Genomic DNA, 20,023 nt, shown 5'->3' with positions numbered 1-20,023 from the left:
TTTTCTATTTAAGATATGAGTTTATTCCACCCATATTTTACCTTCTTCAGAACACAAAGTCTGTGGTCTAGGACTCCGTGAATATACCCCCAATGTCTAAAGGGGATCTTTGGATTATTTTCTAAGGCCCCTGGCATTTGCAGATCTAACATTTGTAGTTTTAGATAGTCACACACAAATCCTCCAACTTACAGACATAATATTTTATTGCTAAAACGTGTATGTGAATCTTGCATGCTGTTAGGTTGGTGGGCTGGGAGTAAGACACGTAAGTTAGTCTAGCGGACTTAAGATCTGCACCTCTACATGGCTTCATTTTTCTCTATTCTCTTCCTGCATAGAAACTTTTAGAAGTAATTAAAACTTTTTTTTTCTTTTTTGAGAAGTGGGGATGGGAGAAAGGGTCCAAAGAAAACAGTTGCTAAAGTTGGTGATAGAAATAAGAGGTTATTCTTAGCTAGAAAATGGCTTTAGAAATTAAATTACATTAGGCTGCTTTTATAGATTCACTAAAAGTCTAAAAGATTAGTTATATTTTTCAGTTATACTTTATCTTATGAAGGAATTTACATGCCATGGAGGTATTTGGGAATTTGAAAATTTAAAAAACCTTGGGATTTGCCCCTCACAAGTGTTAAGGAGTCTATTTCAAAGGCCAAATGGGAAACACATTTATTGGTAATAAAGCTGAATAGTTTAATTAATAGTATAAACTCAAAATTGTAGTTATTGCTCAATTATTGCCTGCCTGATTAGGTACTGATTATTGCCTATCAAGTAGACATTTTAATTGGTAGTTATGTGTCTTGGGGTTTGAAATGGGGTCTTGAATTATTACTGAATTAAATGTATCCTGTCAGACAAATTTTTCAATAAAAAGAACTAAGGTGGAGGGGGCAGGAAGGACAACCATGAGGGCAAATGATTGGTAATAGAGACCATCGTGGGCTAGAAATCAGAGTATGCACATAGATCTTGGTTCTGCCACTGTCAGGTTGGTTCTTCAGTTATAAAATGCTGCAGTTGGGCGAGAAACTTTTCAAGTCTTTCCTCACCTGACGTTCCATGTTTCCACATCTCTCTGATTGCAGTGCATGCAAGAGATGGGGAATGGAAAGGCAAACCGACTTTATGAAGCCTACCTTCCTGAGACTTTTCGCCGACCTCAAATAGACCCGTATCTTTTTTGGAGCAAGTTAGAAGGCTGAGTGGTATTTTGGTGTTTTGGGAGAGTCACACAAGACTCAAGCCCCTTGATCTGCCTGGGCCCTCTCTATGTGGTTTAGTCAAAGTCTTGCTTTTCCCTTTCCTGCCACCAACACATACAAAAAGTATACTTTCTAATGTCGGAATAGTGCTGTCACACGAGGAAGACTCGCTCAGGAATTAAGACTGTAGTGGTTCACTGTGAATTCTCCCATAAAGTGACATCTCTGATAGTTTTTGGATCTTTGAAACTATTGTGTGTTAAAAGAATAGATTACTGTGCTGTATTGAATCAGCAAAACTACCATTCACTTTTTAATGCCTTTTCTATGTTCTGTGTGAAAGAATGAACTATTATTGACTAGTTAGTAACTTTCTTCCCTCATCCTTTCAACAGGGGATAGCGCCCTACTCACAAAACCAAACCTCCTAAAGGCAGTGCTTCTCTAAATGTGGTTTATAGACTGTCTTGTTAGAGTTTGCTTTTTTGTTGGGTGCAGGTGGAACCTGTTAAAATGCAGATTTGGGACCCTGCAGAAGACACACCAATCAGAATCTGGTAGCGGGGCACAAGGGTTTATAGTTTTAAGGGGTACTCAAGTGCATTTATTTAAGGCCTGTTGACCTAAAGACTTTAAAATAGATAATTTCCTGCTTTACCTGTATTCTAGAAGAGCCACAGGTTCCTCTTATGTCATTATGAAGACTAATCCCATTTGCTGCTGTGATTATCCTGAAGGAAACTCATAGGAAGTAGTGATTCCCTGCAGTAACCATGAAGGAGGCATTTTAAAGTTTTGGTCAGGGAACTGCATGTGAAGAAATACAGGAGCCATATGGAGAAACCAGCCAGGAGGGAGAGAGAGAACAACATTCCATTGAATACAGATCGACCTGTGATAGTCATACTGTGGGAAAGATTTGTTTGATTTACCCTTAATAAGCTTTTTCCAGAGCTGTCGAGGGATTTATTCGGGATAAATATGAGAAGAAGAAATACATGGACCGAAGTTTGGACATCAATGCCTTTAGGGTTGGTTATAAATCTTTCAAGCTTTGCTCAAAATGAGTAATTTGCTTTACATCAGGCCAGGGAAGAATTTGAGAAGTGCTACCAAAATACTCCAAAAACATTAAAAAAAAAAAAAAGTAGAAAGAAAGCCAGTTACTGAATCAAGACTACAAGATATCATGGAACAGACTTTCATGTCAGGGATGGAGAGGGAAAACCATCAGTGAGTTCTTTGCCTTGGTTTGTATTTAGGTTTAGTGATTCCCAGTTCCAGATTATTTCTTCAAATGGACACGTTGGCCATACTAGATCAAACAGTAATATGTGTGTATGTATGTGTATAAATGTGTGTGTATATATGTATTTTTATCTGTAAATGAAGTCTACAAAATTAACTAAATCATCAGAGTTTTCTTCAGTTTGACCAGCATATATTTCCAGTGTGTTGATGGACTAATTGCCAATGGGACCCTATTCCTGAGAAGGGTTTTAAAAGGGGACTACCACTTTCCATCTTAGGCATGTGGTTAGAATCTGAAATACAGAGTCTGGTAACTAGGACAAGTATAATATACAGGAGGAAATACAAATTATTCCTGGAAGAAGAAAAGGTGCCTGGCTAATGACAACTAAAGAGTTGCCAATATGACGACCTAAGAAAGCCTTTAGTAAGATTCTACAGTAAATTTGCTTAGGAATAATTGACTATTTCTTTAGCTTTAAAAGTACAGAGAGTATAGGATTATCCAGTTCTAGCAAGTCTTATCTACCTACCTACCTACTACCTATTTATCTATCAATCATCTATCTTGTTTTGTATTTTAACAGAGGATATACAGGCCTCTAAGTCCTTCCAGGTAACTTAAAGTCAAACTAATTGGAATCTGCTCCAGATTGATCTTTAGGCTGTGAAAAGGGGCATCAACTGGTAGGTGAGTTTCAATGTAGGCAAGTAGGTGCAAGGTAGTACATTTAGTTAGGTAAAGATAATTCCTTCCCAACTTAGTGTGAAGGACTCTTACTTCATAGTCATCCAGAAAAGGGACGTGGAATTTGTCATAACTGTTCTGTGAAATAATCAACCCAGTGTACAGCCACAGCTTGGATGGCATCATCAGAAAAGTTTGGAACCAAAGCACACACATTTCCTTTGCTTTGTAGAAAACTGTGATCTGTTTGCTTAGCTTTTGTTCATTGTACCAAAAGATATGAAATCACAACGAGGTCAGAAAAGAGTATCTGAGATAATCCAAAAGATGAGGGAGGAGGAAGGAGTTGCCAAATGAAGATAGTGTCCATTCATAATTATGTTGCAGGTGTACTGTACCCATGTAAACAGCCTGTTCTACTCACTGCATATTTTCACTTAGGAAAGAAATAGCTCCTGTTTACCAAAAAGCTTTTCCAAGAATTTTTTATTTAGTGTACTTAGTTTCTAAAAATATTCTTGTGAAGATTTATATGCCAAGAATTAATATTTGCTAAGTGAAGACAGTTAATATCAAATTGAAAAAAAGTGGCTCTGTTAATTAGAGTATTATTTTTAAATGGACAGTAAAGCATTTTTAACTTCAAGAAATAAAGTGGAAAATCCATGTCTACCTTTATAATCTTTACCAGTGATTATCACTTTGGTGTATTCCCTCTTTTTTGTAGTTACTTTTAGGAGGCATAATTATATAGTTATAACTATTATTTTCATTCAATTTAGCATATCCTGTATTTTTATGTTACTTATGTAGCATTCATCACTTTAATTTTTTTATTTATTCATGAGAGAGAGAGAGAGAGACAGAGGCAGAAGCAGAGGCAGAGGGAGAAGCAGGCTCCATGCAGGGAGCCTGATGCGGGACTTGATCATGGGTCTCCAGGATCAGGCCCTGGGCTGAAGGCAGGTGCTGAACCGCTGAGCCACCCAGGCTGCCCTTCATTATAACTTTGAATTGTTGCATCCTCCAGTGAGTAACTAGATCACAATATATTTTACCATTCTCCTTCTGTGGAGGAGACAATATAGAAGACAAGAAAGGTTGTTTAAATTTTTCTTCAGCATAAATAATTCTGGGATGAACTTCTTGGTGCATAGGTTATATTTCCACATTTTGGATTATTTTTTAAAGATTCATTACAAGATATAGTATTATCTAGGTCAAAGGGCTTCATTATTTGTCTCTTCCTATTTTTGCCAGTATACTTTCTGGAGGTTGTACTGTTTATACTGTCTTCTCAGCATTATATAAGAGTGCTAGTTTTACTCCATCCCTATCAACATTAGGTATTATTGAGATTTTTCTTTCCTCAAAAAAGTATTTTAGGTTTCACTTTTTCATCATTGGCAAGACTGAACATCTTTTTGAATGCACTTCGTTTTATATGCCTGTGTTTTTAAGTTTACTCAGTGTTTCTGTTTTGCATTTAGATGTTTATTTGATGTTAAAAATGAGACCAGTAGCATTATAATCTGTGACAGTATTATGAAACTGCCTCTGGAAGTAACAAAAACTGAGAGAGACTTTCTCATCTTTTATTTCTGATGTGCTTTTTTAAAATTTTATTCAGACAACTCATTTAGGACACTCTAGAAGGGATACTTTAATCCTTTAACTCTTTTTTTTTGGGGGGGGGGCCTTATTTCCTTAATTTTTGTTTTCCTAATCTTTAAGCTTGAAATTATAGTTTCTGATATTAAAAAAAGGAGATGAAGATTGAGAGAATTTATGGTTGAATTTAAAATCACAAAGGATGTATGTCAAGTAAGATGAACATGAATTTATTTACTGGTGTACCAAGATGAGGGAGGACCCCTCAAAGCATGAGCAGGTTTAACTTAGGGTCACAGAGGGGCAGCAAACTGGTGAAACATTTTTAACTTCTGTAGGTAGCCTGGGCTCACATTTCAGGAGTCATAGGTAAGTCAGACAGAACGAGGAGATACTAAATGATATGTGAAAGATGCCTCTTAAAGCATTGAGGCTAATGTGGAAGAGGTAGTTCTGATGCCCCATACAAAGACACCCCCGAGTTTGTCAGACTCCTTAATAAGATTCAAAAATAATTTTTTGTGTCCTTTTTGCACATTTGGAATTATAATTTGTTACCATGGGGCCTGTGTTCTTTGTCTTATTTTGTTGAATCATTATAGAAAGAAAAAGATGACAAGTGGAAAAGAGGAAGTGAACCAGCTCCAGAGAAAAAAATGGAACCTGTTGTTTTTGAGAAAGTTAAAATGGTAAGTGGGAAAGTCCTTGCACTGGGTGGATGGCCTCAGGTGTGTTTTTATGTGGAAGGAGGGGGTAGCAGGCCTCCTGGTGGGTGGGGTGGGGTCGATAGCCTATTGCACCATTTTACCTGGGGCCAAAGGGTTCCACTGATGCCATTTCTCATGCTTGAGAACCTTGTTGTTGCCCAGTCTGCTCTGTGACACTTCTCTTTGGGACCAGTTGGGAGTTTGGGAACTGTATTTGTCCTGTCTGAGCAAGAGGCACATTCCATGCCATAATGTGGTGACTGTGTGATACCTCCTGAGCAGATGTTACCTGCATCGTTCTCTCATTAGGCCCTCTTTACCTCATTTTCCTGTTACAGTTAAGAACAGTCCAGAAGTCTGGCCATACTAACCCATTTTAATCCTTCTTGTATTCTTACTATGTCATATTGAAGTAGACACCTTTCTTTTTTCACAGGACATTGTGACTGTAGTAGTAGATACTCTTAAGAGCTTGCAATCTTGGGAGAGAGGACTTTTTACTATTTGCTTAAGGAAGAGTCTTTTATTATTCTGAATCACACTGTCTGCAGAACACAGTCATTAATGATACTGGCAGAATGAATTAGGTAATCTTTAAATCGATCTCCCTTTTGGTATTAAAGGCTTTCTAATCACTGGGAGATTTGTTGGCTCTTGGCTCTTGTACCATCAGACACTTACCTTTATTCTTTGCTTTTCCTGGGACCAAAACCTGCTATTTTTGTTGGATCTTTTGATCTGTGGTTGCCTTGGTTTCAGAAAGCCAAACAAGCACAGATGATTTCTTTTTCACTTTAGGTTTGGTTTATGCACTTTGGTTTCCTGACTTGATTCTTTTACCTGACACTTCCTGAATTTTCTTTCTTTGGTAGTAACTCCTTGAATAATGGTGGCCAGACCACAAGAACACCTGTGTCCTTACAGTGACAAAGGAAAAAAATGTTCAAAAACACCTGCTTATTTCTTTCTTTAACATATTTTCACCTTAGCCACAGAAAAAAGAAGATCCACAGCTACCTCGGAAAAGCTCCCCGAAATCCTCAGCACCTGTCATGGATTTGTTGGGCCTTGGTAAGAGTTAGATGTTTCCACTCCAATAATCTTACAAATTATGATGAATTCCCTGTCACCCTGGGAAGATAGGTACTGTTGGGATTCTTTAGTTTGTTTCTTCATCGTTAAGATTGTTCTCTTATGTTTTTCCTGTTGTTTTACATCTGAGCAGTTAGTCTAAGAAGTGTTTACACTTTTCAGAGCAATAGTGTAGTGGTTAAGAGCATGCCTTTGGAGTTAGAGTGCCATCTGTGCCATCTCTGCCACTGAGTGTCTATGTGACCTGGGTAGTTAACTCAACCTCTGAACATTGCTTTCCTAATCTGTGTAGTAAGGATGATAAGCATCTCTACTTCAAAAATGTTTTGGGGAGGATTAAATGAGATAGTTCCTCTCAAGCTCTTAGCCCCTTGCCTGGCACGAACTAAGCATTCAGTAAATGTTAGCAAGTTTCACTAAACCAGCAGCCATGAGCCATGCCCCCATCCCTCTCATTTTTTCAGGTGCAGCCTGTCTTTGAGATGACCTTGTGGTTATTTTTCTTCAACTTTTGAAACCCTGAACTAGTGGTTCTGCCCTTGTCAGAAATAGAGCCTTTTCTTTACCTTTCACAGATCTCATGGCTGTACTTTAGGTTCAGTGCATTTCTGCTGATTTAGGTTACTAGCTATTTAGACTTATGATTTCCATACCTTCCGTTTATCTCTGAAAAAGAGATAAAAGCTACACAGCTGTACCCCTCAAATAGCCAGCCAGCCCCTTTGGTATGGGGCTAATACAGCTTCCAGGCCTGGGTTTCTGCTGCCCTGTCCCTGATAGCTGGCCACCACACTTCTCCAGCATGCTCCTGGGAAGGTGAGATGCCCCATCCAAGCTAAATGGTTGCAGAAGCCTAGATTTCCGGGATCCCTGGGTGGCGCAGCGGTTTGGCGCCTGCCTTTGGCCCAGGGCGCGATCCTGGAGACCTGGGATCGAATCCCACATCGGGCTCCCGGTGCTTGGAGCCTGCTTCTCCCTCTGCCTGTGTCTCTGCCTCTCTCTTTCTCTCCGTGTGACTATCATGAATAAATAAATTAAAAAAAAAAAAAAAAAAAAAAAGAAGCCTAGATTTCCAAGTCCCTGATAGAACATAGAGGCTTTTTCTTCTTTGTGTCTAGAATAGGTGGAAGGCATAGGCTTAATGAGCAGTGCTACAGTTGAGCTTTGTTCTCTCTCTCCAGATGCTCCTGTGTCCTGCTCCATTGCAAATAGTAAGACCAGCAATACCCTAGAGAAGGATTTAGATCTTTTGGCTTCTGTTCCATCCCCCTCTTCTTCAGTTTCCAGAAAGGTGAGTCATGTGGGCTCCTTAGAATTAAAGAGCATTCTAAAAAGGATAATTTTGATAGTATGGAAGCAAGTCATACTTCCTTGGTGGAATTGGACTTTGGTTTTCTTAATTCTTCCCTTCACCCTGCATCATCTCTGTTACAACCTAGGATTGCTATTCATTCCATTTTGTCTCCCACCCAAAAAAAGTGGATCATTTGATGGGCTTTTGTTGAAGATGTGTCCCATTGTAAAGGCTGATATTTTAGGTTAGCTCCTCAGCATGAGGGTTACTGCCAGAGAATTTGTAGATGGGAAAGACTTGAAACTGTTAATGGCTACCATTCGTGGAATACCTGCTTATGAACAGGCACAGCACTAGGTGATTTTGTATATCAGTTTGCATATTTCTTTTATAACTTAAAATATTTACCACAGCCCTGCAAAATGGGTGTTTTATAGATGAGGAAACATTAATTCAGAAAAATTATATGACTAGCCTCTTGTTATGCAACTAGTAAATGGCTGCATGGGGATCTAAACTCAGTTCTCTGTGGGTGCATCATTTGTAGGTTGTTTTTGTTTGTTTTTCACTAAATCACATTGTTTGTAGGACAAAGAATTGTACCAGAGCTTAACTGTCTAGTATTTTCAGATATTTGTGTGGTAGAAATAACAGGAAGCTATTAACTTGCCCATGAATTCTTATTGGAGATGTTAGAAGCAGCAGAGAAAGGGGGTGGTCCTTACCGAGACCTCTGTGAGGACCATTCCAATTCTACTCTCTCTTCCTGCCCTCTTTGCCCTCAGGTTGTAGGTTCCATGCCAACTGCAGGGAGTGCCGGCTCTGTTCCTGAAAACCTGAACCTGTTTCCAGAGCCAGGGAGCAAATCAGAAGAAACAGGCAAGAAACAGCTCTCTAAAGACTCCATCCTTTCACTGTATGGATCCCAGACACCTCAAATGCCTGCCCAAGGTAGATTTCATGGGGATGGTAGCATTGTGTCAGATAGAAACATGAGGACTTACATGCAGGAATTATTTGTTGTAATGGGGGCAGTTGCTTTGGGGGCCAGGACATTATTCTCCAAACAGGCCTGAACGTGATATTTCTTGTGAAGCTACAAAGTGTCAGTGGATAGATATTAATGTAACTCAGAGCCATACTTTTGTGGGGTCTGGTGTCACACCTCTGTGTAGTCTGACTGAAGAACTGGACCTGGAGCCTGAAAGGAAAGTGGCTAGGTCAGCAGCCCACTGGTAAGCCATTGCAAGTCTTGTAGGGAATCTCTGTTTTGCTGTGTAGAAGAGCATTCTGGGTTGAGTAGAAATGCTACTGAGAAATTTAGCTGGAAAGGAGTAGCCAGTGAGGGTTTAGATGGACACTTTCCTCTTAAATAGTACTCTATTTATGTTTTCTTGGCAGCAATGTTCATGGCTCCAGCTCAGATGGCCTATCCCACGGCCTATCCCAGCTTCCCTGGGGTCACACCTCCTAACAGCATAATGGGGAGCATGATGCCCCCACCAGTAGGCATGGTAGCTCAGCCAGGAGCTTCTGGGATGGTTGCCCCCATGGCCATGCCTGCAGGCTATATGGGTGGCATGCAGGCTTCAATGATGGGTGTGCCAAATGGAATGATGACCACCCAGCAGGCTGGCTACATGGCAGGCATGGCAGCTGTTCCCCAGACCATGTATGGGGTTCAGCCAGCTCAGCAGCTGCAGTGGAACCTTACTCAGGTAAGCTACCCCATTTTACTTGGGACAAGAGTTTTGAGCCTTCCTCAAGACTGTCTCACCTCATCTTTCCCTTATCCTTTGAACCCTTACAGTGTAAATGTGATAATGCAGACATTCTTAGATTTGCTACCCCACCCCACCTTTTCTTTTCTTTTCTTTCTTTCTTTCTTTTTTTTTTTTTTTTGGTAGAAGATCTACCTAATGTCAAACTTTCTGAGGAGTTCTGGGTTACTATGTAGAATGAGGGTAATTGCCTCAATCTAAATTTCTTCACACAATCTTCAAAAACAAAAGCAACTTATATAGGTAAATAAGGAATGCAAATAAAGCCCCTCATAACCTACGACTGCCACATCTAGTAGGCATAATACTGCAAACTTCAAATTACATGGCAGTAAACACCCAAATCCAGCAGAGCCAGCATCAGAGAAACTACGTAGAAAGAGGAGAGGGAGCAGGGGGCTGAAGGTGACAGAGCATAGACAAAATCACCCCCTGGAAAGACCTACCTTGACCAGAAGCATGATGAGAAGAGGTCTGAGACTTGGCAATTAGAACTCTTGTTATGTGGAGAATTGAAAATGAGGAGCTTGAAATATGTAGGATTAAAGATGATAGCTCTGGAAAAAGCTTTGCTTCTAGGGTCATGTGAGTGACTTAGGATCTTCAGCAGGCTCCACACCCAGCAATATGGAGCCTGATGCACGGTTTGATCTCAAGATCCTGAGATCATGACCTGAGCCAAAACGCAGAGTTGGATGCTTAACTGACTGAGCCACTCAGGCGCCTCCTATGGGGATGACTTAGAAGGAAGAGGTGCTCTGGGGGGACCTGATGATGAAAGGAAAGTAAGAAATGAGAAGTGGAAAAGGGAATCACAAAATGAGAAGATAAACCATCCTCGTCCCTCCTTCCATATAATCATATTATTATACCAACAGAAGAGGGCGCTCTTGAACCAAGAAATCTAGTAAACCTCCCCAAACCCTCACACCTTCTATTATTCCTTATTCAGAAAAATAAGGCACTACAAAATATACAGAAAGTGGCGGGTGACATTTATACAGAACTGCTATGAGAATTAAATAGAAAATGAAAATCAAACCAGGGATCCCTGGGTGGCTCAGCGGTTTAGCACCTGCCTTTGGCCCAGGGCGCGATACTGGAGTCCCGGGATCGAGTCCCACATCAGGCTCCCGGCATGGAGCCTGCTTCTCCCTCCTCCCTCCTCCTTCTGCCTCTCTCTCTCTTTCTCTATGTCTATCATAAATAAATAAATAAATCTTTAAAAAAAATCAAACCATATTAAGAAAGAAAATTCTCACCACCCCCCAAACAGGCATGAGCAGAAGAAAACTGTTATACAAACCACCAACCTGAATGAAATGTCCTTTAACACTTGAAGACAAAACAGCTTCAATCAGAAATTTAAAAACTTAGAACCAAGATGGACAAAAAACTGGAAGTTATGAAATGAAACTTTACTGAATTCAGGAAAGAAATTGAAAAAAGACACAATTGTCTTAGAAATGTCTGAATTACAAATTAGCCAGAAGAGAATAGATTCAACTGAAAATATATTTGGCATTGAAGAAATGTTTGACTCAGGTCAGAGAATGGAAACTAAATATAGGAAGCAGGAAAATAAATCCAAGTGAAGGTAATACAGATATTAAGCAAAGAAGGCCTAACATAAATATATTTGGAGACTCTCCAAGAAAAACAAAATAGTAAAGCAGAATTAATATATTTAAATCTATAACACAAGAAAACTTCCTATAAATAAAAGACTTGAATATAATATTGAAAGAGTCCATTGAGTATGTATGGAGGGTTGACCCAGAATGGTAAATTCTAACATACGTTCCAGGAAACTTTTAAACTTTATGGAACAAGAAAAATTCTCAGAGCTCTAACCATCTCCTTACCTCCCAAACCCCCAGGTCTGCCATTTTTATTATTTATTATTTATTAAAAATTTTGTTTATTCATGAGAGACAGAAAGAGAGAGGCAGAGACAGAGGGAGAAGCAAGCTCCCTGTGAGGAGCCCGATGCAGGACTTGATCCTAGGACCCCAGGATCACGACCTGAGTCAAAGGCTCAACCACTGAGCCACCCAGGTGCCCCCCTGCTATTTTTAAAGAAAAAAGAACACCCAGATTGATATTGGACTTTTTTTTTTTTGGACATTGGACTTTTAACAGCAACATAAAACATAGCAATGGGAGTAGTATTTTCAAGATACTCATGTACATGTGAGACAAGTATAGCCAGACAAGCTATCTTTCAAGGATTGAGGCTATTTTAAAAAATATTAAATATGCAAGAAATCAGAGAATATCATACTTATATCTTTCTTGTGGAATGTACCAGAACTTAAGCTACATCCATTTAAGAGATGACTGAGGACATTTTGGCAAAAGAACTGATGGTGACTAAATGTTTGAGAATCTAAAGGATAGAAAAAATATATGTTGTGCATATATTTTTTAGAACAAACAAACATAACAAGAGAAGGTAAAGGGAGAAGGTAAGAAGGAAGAGGTAGGATAAATTGATTATTGTACAGGAAAAGGTGGAAGTTAAACGATGTAATAAGGTGACATACCAAATGGTAGAAGCTTGAGGACAGGATAAAGGAAACTAAAGACAGAAATTATTAGTATAAAGGTATCCACTAGAAGAAAAAACAAAACTTTATAGATACCTAAGGAATATTTTACAATAAAATGGAATACATAGACTATGAAGTATAACAAATATAATAAACACAGTAAAAATGTAATGTGATAGAACTAAGAACAAACATATCAGTCATATCATCAGGTAGCTTTCCTATGAAAAGAAAAAGATGTTTAAATTGACTCACAAAGCAACGCCTAATTTTATACTACATACAAACAAAGCCAGCTGAAACAAAGTGATTCAAAAGTCTGAAAACAGGGACGCCTAGGTGGCTCAGAGGTTAAGTGTCTGCCTTCGGCTCAGGGCATGATCCTGGGGTCTCAGGATCAGTCCCACATTGGGCTCCCTGCATGGAGCCTGCTTCTCCCTCTGCCTGTGTCTCTGCCTCTTTCTCTGTGTCTCTTATGAATAAAAATAAATAAATAAATAAATAAAATAAAATAAATAATAAATAAATAAAATCTTTAAAAAAAAAGAAATGGACAAAGAGGTATTGTTGGAATGGCTTATGTGTGTGCCCACACGTGTGCATGTCTTTCTCAGGCTTGGGTGACAAGGTTCACCCGCTGTATGAAAACTATTTTCATGTTTTCCTTTCTCTATAGTCTGGAATGATTTATATAGTATTGTTCTTTGGAGATTGAGTGGAATTCTTATGTGCAATTGTATGAGCCTTGTGCTTTTTTGTGTAGTAATTCTTTGATTGCATTCTCTCTTTGTTCTATGAAAGACAGCTTTGGAAAACTCTGTTTACGTAGATTAGCTAATTCATCTAGGGTTTCAGATTCATTTATCAAAGGTTAAGCCAAGCAAGCAGTCTATCTCATGATTTTTTTAAAGTTTCTTGTTTCAGTGGTTATTTTTCCCTTGTCATGTCTTATTTTGTATGTTTGTGCTCTCCTTCCTCCTTGTCCATTCTTTCAACTAGGTTAACTAGTGGTCTATTCTGTTAAAACAAACAAAAAATATATATACATATATACCACAGGATTTTGTTTTATTTATTCTATATTTTTTATTTGTTTTTGACCTTAATTTCTGGTTTATCTTTATTATTTCCTTCTGTATGCTGCCTTTTGACTTACTTTGATCTTTTTCTAGCTTTCATAGTTGGGATTTTAATTCACTTATTTTCAGTCCTCCATGTTTATCTGTATACACAATGAAGTGCTATAAAACTGATGAGAACATGTCAAAATGACACATGGGCCAACTTCTGGAGGCTCCCACTGTCCAAATATGGGACAATTTGAACATCAAAAGGAATGACACTGATGAATTATAACACCAAAGGAAAAAAAAAATCCATGAGTCCATAGTGATATATTTTTTGAAATGAGTGTGGGAGAGAGGGAGGGAAAGCCTTCTTTATAGAAGAATGGCAACTAGTAATTGTAGAAAGAACAGGATATTCACATATTCTTTTAGAAGTACCCTTTAGATTAATTACTAATTACAGTGAAAAAGCCCACAGTGGATACTACCCTAGCCAAGTGCTCAGACATAAGATTACCAACAATGGGACAAATGAACATCATGTGCTTCCTGGTATCTTGTACTAAGAAGGACACAATATCACTGCCTAAAATGTTTAACTTGGATCCAATCATGAGAAAATATGAGGTAAATCCAAATTGAAAGATTTTCTCCAAATAACTGGCCTGGATTCTAAAAACAATGTCAGGAAAGAAAAAGTGGTGGGGGAATTGTTCTATATTAAACTTAGGAGACAAAGGGGATATGAAAATAAAATGTAACCTATATTAGAATATTGTATTCATGTTAAATTTCTTGTATTGTGATTTTAGGAAAGTACTCTTTCCTACGAGATGCCTCCTGCCTTACTAAGAAGTGAAATGTCAGGATACCTGCAGTTTTCCATGTTCACCAAACATTTACACATACATGTGTATGAAGATCCCACACAAGATACATAAATCTCAGAGAGAAAATGGGGCATGGTGTTAACAACTGAGAATTTAAAGAAGGATATATGGGTTTCATTCTATTGTTCTTTTTTTTTTTTTCATTCTATTGTTCTTTCAACTTTTCTATAAGCTTGAGGTTTTCTTTAAAGAAGTTGGTGGGATTGAAAAATAGACCTTCTCCTCAAGAAAAAGAACTTACACAGAAAGGTACCGGGCTTGGGAGATTTAAGGCATTTTTCTTGATAAATAGTTTCCTCTGTTCACTGCCAGAGGCCAGGCTTTCAGTCTCATTCATAGAGGCCCCGGCCCCACCCAGACCTTATTCCACTGATTCTTTTCTCCCAGCAACTTCCCCTCTCACACACTGAAGGCCCATTGGTCTTTTTTTTTTTTTTTCTTCTTTTTTTGCCTGCCTTTGTTCATTCTGAACAGCCCAGTGTCTTTTTCCTTTTCTCTCCGCTTGAGCGTGCACGAGCACTTTCACTGGCCCTGACAGTAATAACTCTGCTGGAGATAAGACAGGAGCACTGCCACAGGGGCTCATCTGTGTACTCTCAGGGCTGGCAAGTTAACAATAGGCCCCTTCTTTTTAGGATGAGAGACCAGAAAAGAAGAGAATAACGTCTCATGCTGCTTTTATGTTGACTAGCTCCAGGACTCCTTTCCCTCCCTGAGCATTAGTCTCTGTCAACATCTCCCTTCTGAGAAGTCCTTCATTTATTTACGTGGTCTGGAGCCCTCAAAATGATCTATTATTAAGGTTCAGGGCAGATCTGTGCCATAACAGTTCCCCTTTGTCCTGTTGTTCTCCCCCTCCCCACAGACAGGAGGACTCCTACCCTGCTTTTTTTGCAGTAATTGGCTGCATGCCCACAGCCTGGTCTGAAAGTCTCCTCTCTCCCTTTCAGATGACCCAGCAGATGGCTGGGATGAACTTCTGTGGAGCCCATGGCATGCTGAGCTATGGACAGTCGATGAACGGCGGAAATGGACAGGCAGCGAATCAGACTCTCAGCCCTCAGATGTGGAAATAAAAACAAAACACCTGTATGGCTCCCACTCACCTCAGCCCCCTCTCTCCCAGTTTTCCTCCTTCCCCAACTTCCCCATCCCATTCCCTTTCCTACCTCTCTGTTTGGTTTAGAAATTGCTCAATCTGTTGCCTGGGGTTTGGCATTCTGCCCAGCCCAGCCACTTCCTGGACACGCAGACCTCTCTGTTGCTCTATGTTGTACATGTCCCCTAGCCATCCCGACTCTCTCTGCAGCCTCAACCCCAGTCCTCTCCTGGCACCAGCACCTTAGGAATTGTTGGCAGAAGGCACTTACACTGTGGGAGAAAGGTGCACACCTTTGAGTACTTTTCCTTTAGGTTAAACCTCCTATCAGACTCTCAGAAAGGTCTGGAGGTGTGGTTCTTTTAGGCAAAGTGGGGAAGCTTTAGAGGTACTTCTGTATGTGTTGCTAAGCTATTTCTACATGTTTAAATTTTTGGTTGAAGAGGGAGACGTCATGCTCCCATAATTATGGGAATGAAGAAAGTACTGAAATCAGATTAAATATACCTTGGGTTTTAGATCAGGTTGGCCCTAGCCCTGGGCCGAGGCAAACCCTCTCCTGTGAGGATGAGCAAAAATATTCTCCTTGCCCTGACTTGCTTTCTGGACCTGAGGCTTCAGGACTTGTCGCTTCAGTTAGCCTTTATTAGCACCAAAGACTTTATGAAGGTCCCATACAAGAACACACACCCTGCCCCACCTCCATCCTCCCTGCAGTGGAATCTGGCTCTATGGCTGGAGGACCAGCCCCTCCAGTGGGAATGCAGAGCTTAACGTGTGTACTGCTTGTGTGTGTGTGTGCGTGTGTGTGTATGTGTATTTCACCTCCCACTCTTTCCCCATCTGCTCTGGGTGTTTTTGTTTTTGTTTTAGGTTTACACAGAGAGGAGTTAATTTATCAACAGCCTAAAACTGTTACGACTTTTTCTTATAGTTTAAAAAAAAACTGTAATCTCATGGATAGCTCCCGTCCTCCTCCTCCCTCTCCCAGTCTGCCAATCACTCTTTCATGCCTATGTATCCCAGGCTGCTGTTTCCCCACCTTCTGCAGGTGTATGAGGTGGAGAGCTTGGATAGCTTTCCTCTCACTCGTTGTTCACCCTACTTGAAAATTAAAACAAGAAAACTTTGCTTCAAAGATTTCACCTGTGGGAACCACAATTCCTGGTTGCCTTTCTCCTGTGTATGTGTATATTCCTTAATAAATATTGCAGGGAAGGACCCTTTGCTTGGCTGTTACTGTGTATCACTCATGGAGGATGAGTTGCACCTACGTTTTCTGCTTTCCAGGAACAGGTCCCCTACTTCCTGTATCTTAAAAAATTTTATACTGAAAATGCCAAGGACCAGACCCAGGCTCAGGCAGTCAGAAAGGGCACCTTTTATGTCCTTTGTCCAGTGGTGTCTGGATTTGTGAGCTGAGGGAACTGTGGATATCTGCTCCTGCTAGAGCCACAGAACATTGAAACTTGAAGTCCCCTTTCTCCCCCACCAGATAGAGAAACTGAGACCGGCCTCCCTTCATCCCCACCCCTCCTTTCCTTTGAGTGTACTTTTTAAATACTTCCAGAGGCAAATGAGAGGATAGCGTAGTGGTGAAGAAAGTAAGCTCTGGATCAGGCTGCCAGTATTTGTGTCCCCTCCCAGGCAAGCCACTGAACCTTTGGGTCTCAGTGTAAAATGGAGCTTATGGTCATATTGGAGGTCAAATGAAGCTATTCCTGTGGTACATTTTGCACAGTAGGGGATCCTTGGCATTCAAATGTTGACTATTATGTGCCAGACCTATGTTGGGCATTAATTCATTCAATGAATATTTAATAAGTGTTTTTACAATGTGCCAAACACTGTCATAGGCTCTGGAATAAAGCAATGAATCAATACTCCCCAATTTCATGGGATGGTGTGGTAGGAGAGACAAATAAATAAGTAAACTATTTAATTTCAGATACAAGATAGGACCGCTGAGATGGAGTAGTCAGGAAGTTAGTTACATTTGAACTGAAACCTGAATAAGCAGCCACTTGCATAGAGATCTGGAAAAAGAATGGAGCAAGTGTACATGTCTGCATTGGAAATTGTTTGGCTGGAGGTGTCCATTTGGGAGTCATCAGAGTTATGGATGGTATGTAAAGCTGTGAGATCAGATGAAATGCCTCAGGAGAAAGGATAGAAGAGGATGGAGCCTTGGGGGCCCATCAGCTTTTAGAATTTGGGAAGAACAGATGAGGAAAAATGAATCTGACATAGTTCCTGCTCTCAAGAAACAGTCTCACAGGGCAACAGACTTAGAATTGCTTATACAGTAAATTATGGGAGCTAAGGGTCTCCTAGCGCAGTCAGGGGAACTTCGCTAAAGATAAGGGTGTTAGAGCTGAGTCCTAAGGAAGAGGTAGGAGCTAACCCACAGGTTGGATGGGAGTGGGGAAAGGAGTATTCCAGACAGCACTGTGTGAACAAAGACAAAGACATCTGCACGAGCATAACCCGTTTGGGGAAGCACAAGCAGTGCAATGTTTGTAAGGTCTGATGTGGAAGAGATGAGACAGGTATGGCCAAGCCATGGGTGCTTCCCATACCCTAGGAGGGGGTTTGGCCTTAGTGTTACAGATGGTGGAGTGACATCATCTGAGTTGAGTTTTAGGCAGCTCACTCTTGCATTGCTGAGGATGATGTGTTTGAGGGAATAAGACCAGACCTAGGGGACCAGAGAGATGGCAAAAGCTGGACTAGGGCCCTGGTAGGTGAGGGATAGGGGAGAATGGAGTGGCTCAGAGCAGCAGCTCATGAGCTGCTTATGAGGCATATGAGATGCTAAAAGGTGTTCCACAAATACCCTGAAATAAGTTTGGGAAAGACTGCATGTTCTATCACCTCTTGTGCATCTAGAATATAATATTCACATAGTAATGGCTCTGGAAAGTCCTGTGGTAAAGGCTTCAAAAAAATTGATAGACATGATTTAAAGCAGTTTTAGGTTTACAGCAAAATTGAGTAGAAAGTACAGTGAGTTCCCATATGCCCCCTGCTCCCCATTCCCACAACCTCCTTCACTGTTGACCTTCATCCCATGCCACAGTGGTACAAACCCTCTGTGTTCTTCCTGTTTATCCCTCCTTCTTCTCTAGACCCTGTCAACCACTGATACGTGCGCGTGCACACACACACACACATACACTTTTTTTTTTTTTTTTTTGCTGTCTCCATAATTCTGCCTTTCTCTGAATGTCATAGTTGGAGTCACAGAACATGTAGCCTTTTCAGATCTACTTCTTTCACTTAGAAATATGCATTTAATATTTTTCCATGTCTCTTCATGGCTTGAGAGTTCATTTCTTTTTAGCACTGAAGAGTATTTCGTTGTCTGGATGTACCATAGTTTATCAATTACCAATAGACATCTTGGTTGCTTCCGAGTGTTGGCAATTATAAATAAAGTTGCTATAAACATCCAAGTGCAGGTTTTTGTGTGGACACAACTATACCATTCATTGGGGTAAATATATGGAGTATGATCACTGGATATAAGTTTAAGAGTATGATTGCTTTTGTACGAAACTACCAAGCTCTTTTCCAAAGTGGCTGAACCATGTTGCATTCCCATCAGCAGTGAGTGAGAGTTCCCATTGCTCTGCATCTTCGCATTCGATGTTGTCAGTGTTTTCTTACTTTGGCCATTCTAAGAAGTGTGTAGTGGTATGTCATGGATTTAACTTGCAATCTCCTAGTGACCTGATGTTGAACATATTTTCAGATGCTTACTTGACATCTGTATACCTTCTGTGGTGAGGTGTCTGTTCAGGTCTTGGCTTATTTTAAAAATTAGATTGTTTTCTTAGTGTTGAATTTTAAGGGTTATTTCTGTATTTTGGATAACAGTCCAAAGAGTGTTTCTCAGAGTTGTGTTTTTTTTTTTCTGAGGAGTTTCTCCCAAGCTATGGTTTGTCTTCTCATTCTCTTGAGTAAAGACCTTTTTTCCCCATGGTTTTCTAGCATTTATCAAGACATATTTTTCCATGAAATCCATTTTTTTCTGGAATACCTAACAATTACATAATACTATTTGGAAAAAAACAACCAGAAAAAAAATATTTTAGGAAGTAGAACAGGGATGAGATGTGGGATGGAGGGAGAGAAAGGAATCAAATCTCCCACGTTTCTAGCTTGTGTGAGAAGTTACAGGAGGAGAAGCTGGTTTTTACCTCACAAGGGAGGAATATAGAAAATTAGAAGTTTGGTTTTAAGCATGTTGAATTTGTAATGCCTGTGATATATTTAGGTCTGATTGACCAGCTGGAAATGGAATTGAGTGTGAGGTTTGTTCAAGGAAGAAGCTAAGATGGAGAATTGAATTTCAGAATCAGCCCCTTGGAGGTGATAATTGATGCCATAGGAGTGGAGGGGATCATATGGGATGGATTTTCAAAAAGATTATTTATTTATTTATTTATTTATTTATTTATTTATTTATTTATTTATTTATTTATTTATGATGGAAAGTGAGAGAGAGCAAGCACATGAACAGGGGCAGGGGGAGAGGGAGAAGCAGACTCTTCTGTTGAACAGGGAGCTGGATGTGGAGCTCAATCCCAGGACTCTGGAATCATGACCTGAGCCAAGGCAGACCTTAACCAACTGAGCCACCCAGGCACCCTAAGATAGATTTTTAAAATGAGAGCAGTGGGCTAGGCACAGAATCTTGGGGGAAATATTAATTCCTAATCAGGATTAAGGAGGAAAGGCCCAAGAAGGAGAGGAGGTGGTGTGAGAATGAGAAGTGTCA

At 40.0% G+C, this 20,023-nt stretch overlaps 1 protein-coding gene across 9 annotated transcripts in view; it reads left to right on the top strand.

Moving 5' to 3' along the window:
- Positions 1-16,461, top strand: part of SMAP2 (small ArfGAP2) — a 47,235-nt gene extending 30,774 nt beyond the window's left edge. For 7 of the 9 annotated variants that reach the window (XM_072771729.1, XM_072771737.1, XM_072771733.1 and 4 more), the window contains 8 exons: positions 1,092-1,177; positions 2,161-2,239; positions 5,361-5,447; positions 6,455-6,536; positions 7,739-7,848; positions 8,637-8,802; positions 9,253-9,569; positions 15,092-16,461. In XM_072771729.1, the coding sequence (XP_072627830.1) occupies positions 1,092-1,177; positions 2,161-2,239; positions 5,361-5,447; positions 6,455-6,536; positions 7,739-7,848; positions 8,637-8,802; positions 9,253-9,569; positions 15,092-15,217 (1,053 nt within the window). In that variant the 3' untranslated portion in view covers positions 15,218-16,461. Of the gene's footprint in view, positions 1-1,091; positions 1,178-2,160; positions 2,240-5,360; positions 5,448-6,454; positions 6,537-7,738; positions 7,849-8,636; positions 8,803-9,252; positions 9,570-10,908; positions 11,371-15,091 lie in introns of those variants that run through there. The other 2 variants (XM_072771730.1, XM_072771731.1) reach the window with 2 other exon arrangements.
- The last annotated feature ends 3,562 nt before the right edge of the window (positions 16,462-20,023 follow it).

The sequence above is a fragment of the Canis lupus genome, chromosome 13, assembly GCF_048164855.1.
Source record: "Canis lupus baileyi chromosome 13, mCanLup2.hap1, whole genome shotgun sequence".
NCBI classification, from domain to species: Eukaryota; Metazoa; Chordata; class Mammalia; order Carnivora; family Canidae; genus Canis; species Canis lupus.
This window is presented reverse-complemented; position numbering and strand designations above follow the sequence as displayed.